The sequence below is a fragment of the Brachyhypopomus gauderio genome, chromosome 17 (genome assembly GCF_052324685.1).
Source record: "Brachyhypopomus gauderio isolate BG-103 chromosome 17, BGAUD_0.2, whole genome shotgun sequence".
Classification (NCBI taxonomy): domain Eukaryota; kingdom Metazoa; phylum Chordata; class Actinopteri; order Gymnotiformes; family Hypopomidae; genus Brachyhypopomus; species Brachyhypopomus gauderio.
In genome coordinates, this window is record NC_135227.1 from 19,167,604 (window position 1) to 19,183,185 (window position 15,582).

The 15,582-nt window shown below is 44.0% G+C and overlaps 2 protein-coding genes across 2 annotated transcripts in view; one reads left to right on the plus strand and one right to left on the minus strand.

Moving 5' to 3' along the window:
* wdpcp (WD repeat containing planar cell polarity effector) overlaps positions 1–8,994 on the minus strand; it is a 96,169-nt gene extending 87,175 nt beyond the window's left edge. Inside the window, 1 exon segment of the mRNA XM_076977542.1 lies at positions 8,680–8,994. The gene's annotated coding sequence lies outside the window, so the exon portion shown is untranslated.
* Positions 8,995–9,387: 393 nt separating this feature from the next.
* Positions 9,388–13,887, plus strand: mdh1ab (malate dehydrogenase 1Ab, NAD (soluble)). Its single transcript, XM_076977545.1, has 9 exons — positions 9,388–9,513; positions 10,308–10,406; positions 10,594–10,690; positions 10,864–11,039; positions 11,327–11,449; positions 11,726–11,902; positions 12,384–12,497; positions 12,887–12,976; positions 13,129–13,887. The coding sequence occupies exons 1-9, from the start codon at positions 9,511–9,513 to the stop codon at positions 13,249–13,251; spliced, it is 1,002 nt and encodes a 333-aa protein (XP_076833660.1). The 5' UTR covers positions 9,388–9,510; the 3' UTR covers positions 13,252–13,887.
* The last annotated feature ends 1,695 nt before the right edge of the window (positions 13,888–15,582 follow it).

Here is a 15,582-nt window from a genome sequence, read left to right on the forward strand (position 1 = left end):
CCCATTCTCTTCCTGTCTTCTCATCCCTCTCTCCCTCTCTCTGTCTCTCTCTCTCTCTCTCTCTCTCTCTCTCTCTGCCATGTCTCCTTTTACAGTCTTTCTTCAGGATGACATCTGTGGCCTGCTACAGTTAAACCTTCACTTAAATTTCATAGACCAAATGAAAACATATCTACAGTTCACATAGAAACATCTACAGTTCACACAGAAACATCTACAGTTCACATAGAAATATATCTACAGATCACATGAAAACATTGAAAACTCCTCCCATAATTATACATCTTATAAAATACCTTGTTGTGTAATTAAAATGTGCTTGCCTACATTATTTATTATCAAAAATTATTCATAGTTGTTTGGATTATAGATGCTTTGATCCATAAAAAATCCATTGGCAACAAGATTTTCAAAAGAAGCAATTAAATAAAAATGTTGTGCAAACTGTGAATATCAGTACTGTTGTATTATATTAACTAAAGTATGGATGTCAATGTTATTGTATGTACTGTTTATTGCAAAGGCAACAAACATAGATGTGAAGAGTTTTGCCTTCTCTCTGACCCCAGACCTGACAGAAACTGACAAGCCATCAGTGACAAGTTATTTTCAATTTAGAATAAAGGGTGGGATTTTTCTCCTTGCCCTTTGACCCCAGACATGACCCTGAGCGTGTGAGAGAAACTGAAGGAGGAGGCAGAATGTCGCTCAGATCTGGAAGTGCAAAATTCCCCAAACACCTGGACAAGCCCCATGACAGCCAATCAGAGTGTTCAACCACGCATGTGGAGCAGCTCTGCAGAACACACACACACACACGCGCACACACGTGCACACACACACGCGCGCACGCACGCACCACACACACACACACACACACACACACACACACACATACGCACACACACGCACGCACTACACACACACACACACACATGCACACACACACGCACACACACACACGCACTACACACACACACGCACTACACACACACACGCACTACACACACACACGCACACACACACACACGCACACACACACATACGCACACACACGCACGCACTACACACACACACACACACACGCACACACACGTGCACACACGCGCACACACGTGCACACACACGCGCGCACGCACGCACGCACTACACACACACACACACACGCACACACACACACACGCACGCACTACACACACACATGCACACACACACACACACACACACACACATACGCACGCACACACACACACACACACACACACATACGCACGCACACACACACACACGCACGCGCGCACACACGCACGCACGCGCTTGCACACACACACACACACACACACACACACTACACACACACATGCACACACACACACATGCACACACACACACACACACACACACACACACACACACTACACACACACACGCACACACACACACATGCACACACACACACACACATGCACACACACACACACACACACACACACACACACACACACACACACACACACACACACACACACACACACACACGTAAGGGTCCACGTGTCCAACCGTCCAAAGTTGAAGCAGTTAGACGTGCTTTTCAACTTTTCCTTCTGCCTCTACTCCATCTCCTCCCCCCATCCGCCCCGTCACTGCCCCCCCCCCGTCCACCTCCTCCCCAACACCCCCCCTACTCTCTTCCAGTGTGATGCAGGAGCACATGAGAAACAGACTTAGCTACTGATCTTCCTTAAAAGATTTGCATTCATTCAGAAAGCTGAAAACGCAGCCGCCGTCATTGGAGACATCAAGGCCAGCTTCATCACCTCCACCTGCTCCACCATCCCCACGGCAACCCTCAACACCCAGTCACGTGACCTACCATCGACACACGGCAGTCTGAGCACTGTTGTCACGACAAACAAGGACCAACAGGCCAAACTCAAGAACAAACTCCGCGCTACCTACTGCCCTCTGGTGGCACTGATGGGAACTGCACTCTGAAAACTTCGGGGGAAAGTTGGAAATTGATGAAATAGGAGCGGATCCGAAACACGTTTTTATAGGCTGAACTAGCAGAGCTGGTCGGAGAGCTGTCGCCCGGGGTGAATACCACAGCACTGTCAGTCTGACACCCTGTACACCAATAACTCCGCATTCACACCCATGGGAAACTCTGGTACTACTACAACTGGTTCATTCTGTATTATGTCGTCTTCATATTAACTGCTGGGTGTTTTTTTTTTTTAACCACGGACAAAAGCAGAGGAAGTTGTTTATCTTTGAGCCGTTGAAATGAAAGAGATGTCAAAGTTAAAAGGCTTTGAAGTCCAAACTTATTATACAGGCCAATTCCCACAGCCAACACGACTGACACCGAGTGACTGACAGGTGGAGGGCGGGGCTGCTCACACACTAAAGTGTGTGCTCTGACTTTGATCTGTGCGTGCGTGTGTGTGTGTGTGTGTGTGTGTGTGTATACCTTCAAGGCACAGGGATGTTTGAGGATGAGAGTGTTTTCTAAAGAATGGTAAATTTTCTTGAGGGCTTTATACTTCGTATTTCTGTCTAAACGCCGACACACACACACACACACACACACACACACACGATTGAGCCTATTGAGGAGAATCTTAGCCAGGAGACTCGAGTCCTGCCCGCTTCCTCCAAGCCGCACGAACGTCCTGCTCGCCCCGACACTCGCGAGCGTCAGAGCCGCGGGACACGCGCTCGGGTTTCAGGGCGCGGCGCGTCCACGGAGACACACTGGCACTCGTCCGCTCGCGCACGCGCACGCGCGCGCCCCCGGGCGGCTCCTGGCACCGCGCGCCCGTTGAGGTTACGACCCAACATGTAAAAGCAACGCCGTTTGAGCCAACTTGCAGAATAACTCACTGGTGAGCGTGGCACGGTTGGGTCTTTATAAGTCCCAGGGGCACGGGGTTGTGGATTAGAGGTGTTTATCTTGTAGATTTCTCCTTTGCTTTTGGTGATCACTGTCAGAAAGCTTAACATCAGAATTCTACACCTTCTGAGAACAATTATATATAAGTGTTTAGGCATGGGATTAAACATTACTCACCTTAGTCAATTTGACTCTGATGACAGAATGTTGCGGAATGCTAAATAATTCTGGTTAAGGAGTAATATTAATTATAGATTATTAATGTATGACCAGAGTAATTCTGGTTATTGAATTACATTCACTGTACAATATCGTGTTCCTACCTGCTTGGAAATTAAATTAAGATTAAAGTCCGGTAACTTTATTTGTAATGCACTGTTTAAAATGCTCCTAGTGTGATTTATGATGCTTAATGTGTCAGCACTGCGCACTCTTTGATAACAGTTATAAACAATGGCAGGACATTATTTGACAAGACATTCGCATGTTCCAAGTCTTGAAGGTATTAATTTCATACCAATCCCATTAAACACGGATGCCCTCTAGTGGTTCAAACTGGTACTGTAGACTTTAAGAAACCCTCGTGCTCACTGAATAGTCGCTTTCACCAAACTGCAAACTCTTCCCATTAACACTCTTATAGGATGATTACAAAACAGAAGACAGAACACACTATAACTAGATCACACGGATAAATTAATACATAAATAAGGCGGTGTTTAGAGCCCTGTGATGAACGCGGTCGACATCATTTAATTGAGGTATAAAAACGAATTTCATATATTCAGAAGGAAATGCGCAATTTTGTGTACGTGCCTATAGGCCTACACTGTGTGTGGGTTAGCTGGTGGCGTGGGAATAATGTGGAGGAGACTAGTCTCTACAAAAGTGTTGAAAAACTCAAAAACACAACTTTAAATGCAAATGTCAGGGCGCCACAATACCCCAATGATTTTTATTGAACAGGTAAACTATTTTACTGTAAGTCCTGTCAACATATAGACTGGCCACGAAAGACACGCGCAATGCCGACGTAGAGTTCAAAACACACCTCAAACATAGAAAATGGAAAAATAAATAAATACATAGGGTCCTAAGTGATGATTGGTGTGAGAATTGCCTCTCCACGCGTTTATATGAGAAGCTCGGACAAAGCCACGATGCACCGGCAGGCGGCGCTGTGGAGCACTACAGCAACCAGCATAAAACACAGACGGTCCGCGGATTACGACGGGGTTACATTCCAATAAACCCATCGGTAGGAGACCATCACAAACCGAAGAATTTTATAATACACTACTGTTGATGGCCTAGGACAGGGGTGGCCAACCCGCGGCTCTGGTTTCATGCGGCTCCCCAGCCGGTCCGCGGGCTCACCTGCACAAACGGGGCGACACACTGCTACATTTTCGTGGTGCGCGGTTAGTTTACAAGCCTAGCGAGCCGCTAATACTTTTTAAACCGGCGTAGTGGAAAACACGCATTTGACTGTCTTCACAGCTAATAATTTACACTCGCCACCCCCCCCCCCCCCCCCCCCCCCGCTCAACAGATTACACTCGCCCATGTACGATGTGGCTCTTTGCCGTAACACAGTAAGAAAAGTGGCTCTTGGTCTATGACGGGTTGGCCACCCCTGGCCTAGGATGTTATAGCCTACGTTAAACACGGTTTAAACACTTATATTAACCGCCAGGTGGGCAAAAGCATTAACATAAAGCCTGTTTTATAATAAAGTATATAAAATTATACTCACACACACAAAAGTACGGCACGTGTGCACACGCACACACACATACAGGACTGACATATGCATGCACAGGGCTCTCAAGTCTCACGCATTTGACCGTCTTCACACGCTCACACGCCACACTTCCGATTTCACACGGCGAGAAAAAAAAATCTTGCTTATTTACCTCCGATCCATATCTATCATATCAAACCCCCCCCCCCCCGCTCAACAACTCACGTTCGCCAACCCCCCCCCCCCCCCCCCTCAACAACTCTGACATGAATCCAAAACTTGAGAGCCTATGCAGGGGCGCAGATGTAAATTCTGAAGTGAGGGGGACCAAGCTGTACAATATATACGTTTATGCTTGTAGATGCTAGATTTTGGATGGGGTCAATATAAATCTGGAGGGGACATGTCCCCCCGTCCCCAGTGCCATCTGCGCCCCTGTGCATATGTGTACACATCAAACATCATCTTCAGAGACTTTTAGTGCATACAATTACAGAGGCGTTGGGAAACCTCATCGCATTTGACTACAGTGACAATAAAGATTCTGTTAAAAAACTGATACAGTGCGAGTGGTGACAGGATAGCAACATCCAACAGTCCCAGCAGCAGTGGAAACATCTCACCCTTCTGCCCTGCTCCTCCAGGCCTAAAGCGGCAGAATCACTCATGACAGCACCAAGCCCAGAGGACATGCCCGGGCTAGAACAGGTGAAACGGCTGTTATTCGGGATTTAACCAACGCTGTCACCCGACACCATCAAGGCCCCGAGGACGGGACTAAAACACTGCAATGTGCAGTCTTTATTGTCAATGACAATAATGTGATTTGTAATATAGCTGTAAAGAATCGGAATCTTTATTTATATCATACAATTTATATTTAGACATGCACAGCGACAGAGATGGCTGCCCTGGAGCTGTGTGTGTGTGTGTGTGTGTGTGTGTATCTGGCTCCAGAATGCTGTGATCCATGAGTAGGATTCAATCCATAAGAGCTTCCGGGTCACAGGCTGCAGGTCGCAGCCCTGGTTTCTGGCTGCAGGACAGCAGCATGGCTAAGGGCTGTTCTTGCTCTGTGTTTGACCTCCTCCACAGTTGCCTCACAGGTGTTTGGGAGTCTGCAGATGCAGGCGTCCCATCACACGGGTGTGCAGGAAAACCGTTTCCTGTCTGGCACTGCAGACACCAACAGATTCTTATGCAGCTGGTTTTCCAGCAAACTGATTCAACCACAAAGTAGAATAAAGTAAATACAACACTGTAAAACTCCCATATAGTTCCTGAGTAACCCAAACTACCCACAAAGCAGAGGTTTTAGCACAATTTAGTAAAAATAATACGCCAAAAACAATTAGGGTAAACATCCCTATTATGCTCACTTACCCATTAAGCACACTTGCAACTTTGAACACAAATTATGCCAATGCGGCACAAGTTATTATCCTGCTTGATAACTAAATCAATACATGTCGTTGTTTTTTAAATATTCCAACATTTTAAAGCCGTATTCTGCTGCATATTCTGAAAACATCCGGTCAGTGTTCCTCTTCCTGGTGGATATTTTGAAAGCCACATGAAACCTTTGATCTGGAGACCCCTCAGATTTAGACGATTTTAATATATAGCAACTTTTAATTTGGGTAAGTATCACCAATTTTGACAAATTTAAGAGTTTAATAATTGTAACACAACCTAGCACAAGTTGGAACTTGGATGCAAGAGAAAGTTACAGTTAATTAAAAAGACATTTTAGCCAATGCCGCAATTCATAGTTAGCATGCTAGTCATATGAGATTGCTGAAGACATCGACATATTAAATCACACATGATAATTTCTTGTGTTTTACTGTTTAGCACAGTCTTGTGTGTTACTGTTTTTTTTTTACAAATGGATGAGAAATGATATTTGTAGATTGCAGGATTTTTGTATCATTTTTACATGAGCCTAAAGGGTACAGCAGCATAAAAACTGGAGTACATCAGTGTGAGCACATTGGAGAAAAGCTCAAGTATAAACAAATCAGGCAGAAACATGCTTCTAAAAAAAAAAAAAAAAAAGCTAAATTTCCTTCGGGATCAATAAAGTATGTATCTATCTATCTATCTAAATCAGTATTTCTAGCTTCACTACAAACAGTATATGATTATATAGTACACCCTAAAGAACATTTATCTGACATAATATTGATGTTAAAATAAAGTCCATTATATTTTAAGTGTGAAGGTATTGCTGTCCACATTAATCTCAGGGTGCTCCCTATAAGCTCACTTACATAGACTGCCTATGTGAATAGTTCATTAATTGTCTAAAAACAAACGTAACAATCGTGACAGAGTTTTTTTTTTTCAATAGCCCTGAAATAAATGCTCCGGTTTAAAATTAATTCTCCTGTCAAAATTAATAAATATATATTTTCTGGGTCCGTATCCAGTTAATCAGAAATGAGATTGGGTCCGGACAGGACTGCGTTTGGGTCCGGATCCAGACCGCGGTCCGCCAGTTGAGTACCTCTGCCCTACAATATTCAAATAAATTAAAAAAAAAATCTAGGCTACATTATCTGTAAGATTAAAAGAAAGTAAATCTCCTAGAAATCCAGTCATAAATAAATAAATAAATAAATATATATAGAGACTGCTCTGAGAGAAAATACAATGTGCTATATGCTAGCTTGTGTTTCCTACTCCTGTTCATAAGAGGATGTAGCGCTTAGAGACGTGGGACTGAGAGTCTGAGGCTGAAACATGACCCCCTGCTCTTTTGTGTGGCCGTTTGTAATGAGTCTGTAATGACCTCATACAAAATGCAGGGCATGGATCAGCTGTCGGTCTATACTGTAGTACCTACAGCACTTCATAAACACGGCAGGTCTGTGAGGCTACACATTATTCGATTCTGAGTGCTACTATGCCGTTCTCATCAACTCCTCATCAAGCACAGAAAATTACAAACATTTAAAATTCAAAAACAAAACACTCAAATCTAGTGTCACTCAGGCCAAGACCCCGTACCAAAGACAAACCAAGAGGTGGTAACATCACTCGCCACGATTCCCACGGTTGGCACTTTCCTGTGTGCCTCCAGCTGCAGTATCGAACAGCACACTTCATGACACACCACAGGGCAGTAGTGTTAGTGTATGGGTCAGAAAAAAAACAACATAAAATCACATATGCACCCCTTAGCTCTGGAAAGAGTGAATGTTTGAGAGTAACCAGCACACAGAGTGAGATTCTACACTCCTCAGACCAAGATTACCACTGTACTTTCCTTTGGTGTTTTGGAGGTTCAGACGTTAGAGAAATAAACATCTGTTTATGATCCTACAGGTTATTTAGACAGTTCAGATGTATGGATGTCTAGACAGAAGCAGATGTAAAGGGCCTGGTTGAAACCCCTCCTGCCCAAACACAAGCCCAGGCATTTGAGTCTAAAGTGTTGTGATATAAGCTCATGATTTTAGAACATACCAGCAAATTGCTTAGATCTTCACACTCCACACATCCACATGTACATTAGCAGGACACATTCATATCTGGAATAATTATCTGTGTGTGAGTCTTACAAAACGTTTTACTAGGGGGCGTCCAGCCCCGTGAGACAGCAGACTGGACTAGACAAGACTAGACTAGATATAGTAGCAGTAACTAAAGTGTGAAATATGGCCCAAGGCTAGGTGGGTATTAATGGTCACTGGGACGCAGGGCGGTGTTATATCGGCATGTCCAACTACATGTTGCGTTAAATCGTTCAAGTGAAGTGGCCACGCCCCCCTGTATCACACCACTGACCTCGTGTGTTTCTAATCTTGTGTATGTGGACAACGTCCTTCCTCACATTAAACGTACACCACAAAAACAGATAACGACATCCCGTTACACGTGGTCTAGCAAACCTGTCCGCAATCTGACACAAAACTTGTGCAACAGCTTGAATGGACGCTACATGTGGAGAGAGCCCATTAAACTAGTTCAGATGTTACACACACGGCTGATAAACACCTACAGACAACACTGGGGTTCTACAGTCGAGACTCACCTGGATTACGGGGTAATCTGCGTGTAATCTACGCTAGATTGGACCAAGGCGATGCTGCTCAAGGCGAAGCGAGCAGATTATAATCCCACACAAATCAGAAGCCGCCACTTATGTGCTGTTGTTGTTGTTGTTGTTGTTGTTGTTGTTGTTTGTGTGTTTGTCGTACTCTTTTCGGGTTTATTAAGATAATACTGAGCGGATCCTCCGGTCCTTCACTAACGTGAGTTAGCCCATTAGCTACTGCGAGATCATGATTTCCCTGCCGTGTCCTGGCAACCGGCGCGCGCCACCCACAAACCGCTAGAGCGCGCGCGCTACAGACATTACGGTAACGTAAAAACGGTTTCCGGGTACGTCATAATATTCCCCGGTACCCTGGCGATACCCCCCAACTTATTTAAGAAATGTGATTAGTTTTTAAGTTGAAATAAGTAATTTGTGGTGTTATGGTCCTCGCTAATGTTAATTATGTTGTTTTTACATAAACATAGACGGTGTCCTCTGTCCATTAAAATGAACTTTATTTAGATTCACTCTGAAGTACAATCTTTGAAAATGACCTTTACCTATAACAGCTCGACTAAAACAGTTTGGACTAAAAATAAGGAGAACGGCGACGGGGTTTATGGGAAAAGTGTTTTACATTCAATGCCGCCGAACTCACCCACTGCACATCTTAAAACTACAAGATCCACAAAGCTTTGACAATCTTGGCGCATGCGCAGCGGGAACTTTGACGCCTCCTCGTGACTACCGCGGTGACAAGAAATAGAGGTGACCTGGGAAACGACGCGAGGACAGCGGAGTCACGGCACGAAGCTAGCTGCAAAAATGGTACAAAATCTACAACGAGACTCCGGGGATTTTGATATTAGGATTATTTTAATGTACTGTTGTGTTTTGTTTCTATATTTCTGCAGTGGCCAAATGTGAACTGTTGAGATTTAGCTGTTTTTGTGTAACGTATACGTCTGTCTTATGGCGGTATCTGTCGTGCTAGCCGATGTGCTACTGTTAGCGTCTCAGGCCTGACAGGAACATCGTTGATTAAATCACCTGTGAGGAGATAAAACATCATCACAGCTGTCCAGTATTTACGTCAAGTGAATTATTATTACACCAGCTGTACTGCTGTTTTACACTGAAGCGATATAGTGCAGTCACGGCACAGTGCTGCACGGTTGTGTGTGTGTTTATGAATGAATGAATGAACGCTGCTGTGAAGACTGACAGCTCAGGTCACCGTGTCACAGGTGTGGGCAGATAATATAAGACCTGCATGGCTAGAGACGTGTTTATGTAACTGGGTTTACTGTATACATCTAAAAACTGAACTTGCGCTGAAAGACTTTCAGTTGTTAATTTAAAATCAGTACTTTAAAGGAACAGCAGAATTTGTAGGTTATAAATATATATATCATTGTGAATGTGACACTCTGACATCGGGCAGCTATTGCCAGCTGCTATTGATAGTGATTCTATTTTTGAAGAGATACGCAGTCAGTTCTGTGGCCTGTTCTGGTCGTGAGTTAGCAGTCCTGGTAGGTGTGGGTGGCCAAGTTGTAGGTTCCCTTCTCTGTGTTATTTTTAGGCGTTATTCCCGGACTAAAGTGTGTGTTTGTTCACAGGCCGAACCTATCCGTGTTCTGGTAACCGGCGCTGCTGGACAGATTGCCTATTCTCTGCTGTACGGCATTGCTAAGGGAGATGTCTTTGGCAAGGATCAGGTGAGCTCAGGTTTTACATTATAGAACATCCTGCATACTCACCGTGAGATCTGCCGTTTTCACTCGAAGAGATGACACTGCTGGATAACACCGTCTATACTTTATATACTACGCAAACGATGTGCTGGATTACGCAGATTTGGATTTATGTCAAATCTTTTTCTTTTTTCTTGTGTGTTCTGTCCAGTCTCTGGTTCTGGTGCTGCTGGACATCACCCCCATGTTGCCAGTGCTGGATGGTGTCGTGATGGAGCTCCAGGACTGTGCCCTCCCACTTCTGAAAGGTAAATAACATTTACGCAAGTGTATACACGCACAAACATCAATCCTTGTGTATGTCCATATGTATGTCATGAATAAACATACACAAACAACAACAAAATACATGACGCTGCAGACGTCGGCTGCTGTTTTAAAAACCTGGTGCAGCTGTCTTTCAACTGTGTGTGTGGTGCAGAGGTCATTCCCACAGATAAGGAGGAGGTGGCGTTTAAGGACCTGGACGCTGCCATCCTGGTGGGCTCCATGCCCAGGAAGGAGGGCATGGAGAGGAAGGATCTGCTGAAGGCCAACGTGGCCATCTTCAAATCGCAGGGCTCCGCGCTGGACAAGTACGCCAAGAAGACCGTGAAGGTGATTTCATCTGGGCCTCTGGTGCAGCGTTTATCGATGCTTGTAAAGGTTTTCTGAAGATACAAATCGGACATATTAATCCCAACCAGGTCCTTATGCCATATCCGTATGTCATTGGTCCTAGCCCAAAGGTGAGGTGATCTAGAGAGCTGCTAAGTGACCCTAGATGGCTAAAGACAGATTTCAGCGGCAGCTTCTAAGATGAAGGGATTAACGCCTCTGTGAAAACCTTTGAAGCATTGCTGTCACCTCTGACCCTTTGATTTGACCCTCTTGCTGAACTGTAGGTGCTGGTTGTGGGTAATCCAGCAAACACGAACTGCCTGATCGCAGCCAAATCGGCTCCCTCCATCCCGAAGGAGAACTTCTCCTGTCTGACCCGACTGGATCACAACCGTGCTTGCTCACAGGTGACGTCCCCGTCTCGCACGCAAAGATTCACAAAATTTCACCCATCATAATTTTCTTCCACAAAATTAGCTTTTCTGAAAACGCACCAGGGTTCGTATGTAACTGCTGATATTGGGGATAATTATTTTAGAACTAATGTCCAATTGAATAACCGTATGTAGCCAACAGGAAATGTTTCTAGATCGGTAGTTAAAATGATCAAAATTAAACGTAAGCGTACAAATCATGTTAACGTGTCTGTTGGATTGAGCTGAAGTTCACTGTGGTTCCTGCAGGTGGCGATACGCTGTGGTGTGACTGCAGAGAATGTGAAGAATGTGATAATCTGGGGGAACCACTCATCCACCCAGTACCCTGATGTTCACCACTGCACCGTCAACGTACAGGGGACCACGAAGGCCGCCTTTGAGGCCGTGAAGGATGATGATTGGCTGAAGGGAAGCTTCATCACCGTGAGTTCTGTTCCGCATCTCCACCAAGGAAGCACTCGCTAGCGGAGTCAAACTTTAAATGTTTTATGTGTTATATGGTTACCGCATCTTTTTAATAGAGGATAACGTAGCTTGGGTTCAGCAACAAAGAGGATAACTGGTGATTTGGAATGAATTTACAGACTAACTACTCTGTTTTTGGGGACATTTTACTGAATTATTTTCTTCTTATTATTATTATTATTAATATTATTAAAAATTTGTCAAAATCGAATTATTGTTTGAATGTTTTGTTCTATTCAAATTCTTTATTTTTTACACTTGACATGTTAATTCTGTTTGTTTTGTCATTTATTTTCTTTTTATTTTAATTATTTCATTACTTCCAGAATTAACTCTCTCTCTCTCTCTCTCTCTCTCTCTCTCTCTCTCTCTCTCTCTCTCTCTCTCTCTCACACTCTCTCTCTCACTCTCTCTCTCACTCACTCACTCACTCCCTCAGACTGTGCAGCAGAGAGGTGCAGCGGTCATTAAAGCCCGTAAGCTCTCCAGTGCCATGTCTGCTGCCAAGGCTATCTGTGACCACATGAGAGACATTTGGATGGGCACTCCCGAGGTCAGCTATACTGGTCACATCTGTTGTGTGCTTTATATAAAATAAGGAAGCACTCGCTAGCGGAGTCAAACTTTAAATGTTTTATGTGTTATATGGTTACCGCATCTTTTTAATAGAGGATAACGTAGCTTGGGTTCAGCAACAAAGAGGATAACTGGTGATTTGGAATGAATTTACAGACTAACCACTCTGTTTTTGGGGACATTTTACTGAATTATTTTCTTCTTATTATTATTATTATTATTAATAATAAACATTTGTCTAAATTTTTAGACGAAGGCTAAAATGTCTGTGAACCTTATTCTAGGACAGAATTAAAAAACACAGAATTCTCAATTAAAAATTTTTAAATGAACATTATTTGACATTATTTGATTTTAATTGTGCAGGGTCAGTTCATCTCCATGGGTGTGTACTCCAGTGGGAACACGTATGGCGTTCCTGATGACCTCATCTACTCATTCCCTGTTACCATCAAGGTAAAACTGGCATTTAGAAAGTATTCAGAAAGAATTTAAAGACATTAGAATAATCGGTCTGCCTCTCTAAAGCTGCATCACCCAGGAAATGTGTAACGTGTGAATCTCTGCTCCAACTGGTCTGTCTGAGTCCTCATGCGTCTGCCCTGCAGGATCGGACCTGGAAGATAGTGGACGGGCTGGCCATCACCGACTTCTCCCGCGGCAAGATGGAGGCCACAGCAGCGGAGCTGGTGGAGGAGCGGGACACCGCCACCTCCTTCCTGAGCGCCTGACTCTGCACAGAGCCACAGACGCACCTCCGCCAGGACACCTCGCCGCCCTCGCGTCTGTGAAGGCACCTGACCACACTCCACCGCCTCCACGTTCTGCTCCTTCTTCTGTAACGCTTACTAAGGGTGTGGTCTGCTTCGTAGAAAGTGTTTGGAAACCACAAATGCATCCGTCTGTGTACATCTCTCTCAAAGCTGGTGACGGTTATATACTCTACATAGACACTCAAACCTTAGCAGGGGCCAGGTGTTTCTAGAACCTCCCCTCTGATGGAGGATCTAGGGTTTAGGTGGAGTCTAAATTTCTTTTAGTTTTTGTGGAGAATGACTGACTTCCTCTCCTGGGCTCATGTGTGACACTGATCAGAACAAGTCGTCTTGCTTTGGGAAGTGTTGCTCTCATGTTCAATAAAGACTGAACATGTGGAATATTGTTCTAACCCTGTCTGTTACGGTCCGCACAAATACACATGAACTGAGAGGAGGAAGTGACCTCAGATGTATAAGAACAGTTCATAGTTCGGTGTGTGTGTGTCTTTGTGTGTGCGTGTGTGTATACAAACTTCAAATGCAAAATCTGAGCTGTTACTTATCTGACAAACTTGAAATGCATTATGGAATAAACAGGACTGTGTGCCACTGTGGTCTGAAACGTTTCTTTGGTTCCGTCTTGTTTTGCCAGTGTATGGAGAGCCTGTTCACAATTTCACCAAGGTCATGGTCAAGGACGGATTAAGGACAGTCTGCCCCCCCCCCAAAAAAAAAACAAATAAATTAATACATTAAACAACCTGTCAATAACTAACCCTACCACAAGAATCTATTTTATGTAAATTTCTTTCTACTCATCCTTTTTGCAAATTCATCCATTAATTCATCATAATTAAGCTGCCTGACCAAATCTGATTGAATGGCCAGAAGTGATGGTGAGTTCAGGCGGTTTTGGCACGTCCTAATCTTGAGTTCATTCTTAATATGAGCTAGTTTAGAGAATGAACTCTCCCCTTCACAATTTGTGATGGGCACAGCCAAAAAAGTAATTGCTATGTAGACATTTGGAAAGGTTGACTAAATTCAGATTTATTATGGTTTTGAGCTTCTTACTGGGACATTTTTATTTTTCTGTTGTTTTTATTATGATTATGAAATTATGAATTATTTGTATTGTATCAGTTCATCTGCCATGGTGATGTTCAGATCAGGATATGCTGCAGTGAGTGAGTTTTAAAGTGAGCTCACTGCTGGACATATTGTCAGGCATGAAAAGAACATCAAATAGCTTAAATAGTTAAGTGTGTGTATGCACTGCTCTTCTCTAGGGCCCCCTGATAGGGGCTCTCATATCCAGGGCCCTCTAAAAATATGCCCCCTCTTTCCTACGACCCAGGAAATAGCCAGAAGTCAAAGTCAGAGCAGAGCCAGAACGCCTCATTCATCTTCATAAGGGGCCCCAAAGCAAGTGCCTAACAGTCAGAGGATCCCTAAAATGGAGGCCCTCGAAAATAAAAATATATTGTATAATAAATGTTTTGGGGCAGGGCCTCCTGACCTCAAGGGCCCCTGGGCGCTGGCACCACTGACCTGGTCAGTAATCCAGCCATGGTCACGGTTTATTAGTTCTGTATTACTGTGTAGCTGCGCAGTAAATAAACTACTCGTAAATGGTTTCTGTGTGTTTAAACATAGTATTTGAAATCCAAATGTAGATCTATTTTTTCATGGGTTACGACTGGAGCGCCTATAGAAATGCAGTAATATTTCCACAAAATAGCCACACGAGGTCAGTGTGCACAAAAACATGTTATTCAGAAGAAGGATTAAAGAGTTCTCTAGTGTTGAGGATGACGGCGGGGGCACGTGCCCACTGTCCCGGTTATATCAGAGACCGTATATATCTGGGTTATATATATCCTTTCACTGATTTACGTAAACGGACATCAAGACAACAGTCAGGATTTTAAATTGAGCCAATGTCCCACACTCGGATTATAGTTACCCGCGTTACTTTCTTTACTTACATTGCAACCTCGCCCAACACGTCGTGTCCGCTACCCTAACCATGATATACTGGACTCATCATACATGATCACGGACGTGTGTGTTCATGCTTGATGTACCGTAGGCCTATAGGTGGACGGGCTAATGAACTTTCTTTATGCAACATGTTAAAACTTTACACATTTCATTTCAAATATAGCTAAAACTTAGGTTGCAAATCGTCACTTAGCAACCTTTAAAAAAAATCGCACCACTGCTTTGGCCGAAGATGATAAATGTGTGTGTGTGTGTGTGTGTGTATGTGTATGTGATGAAAACACGCCAGCTGTGCAGCCG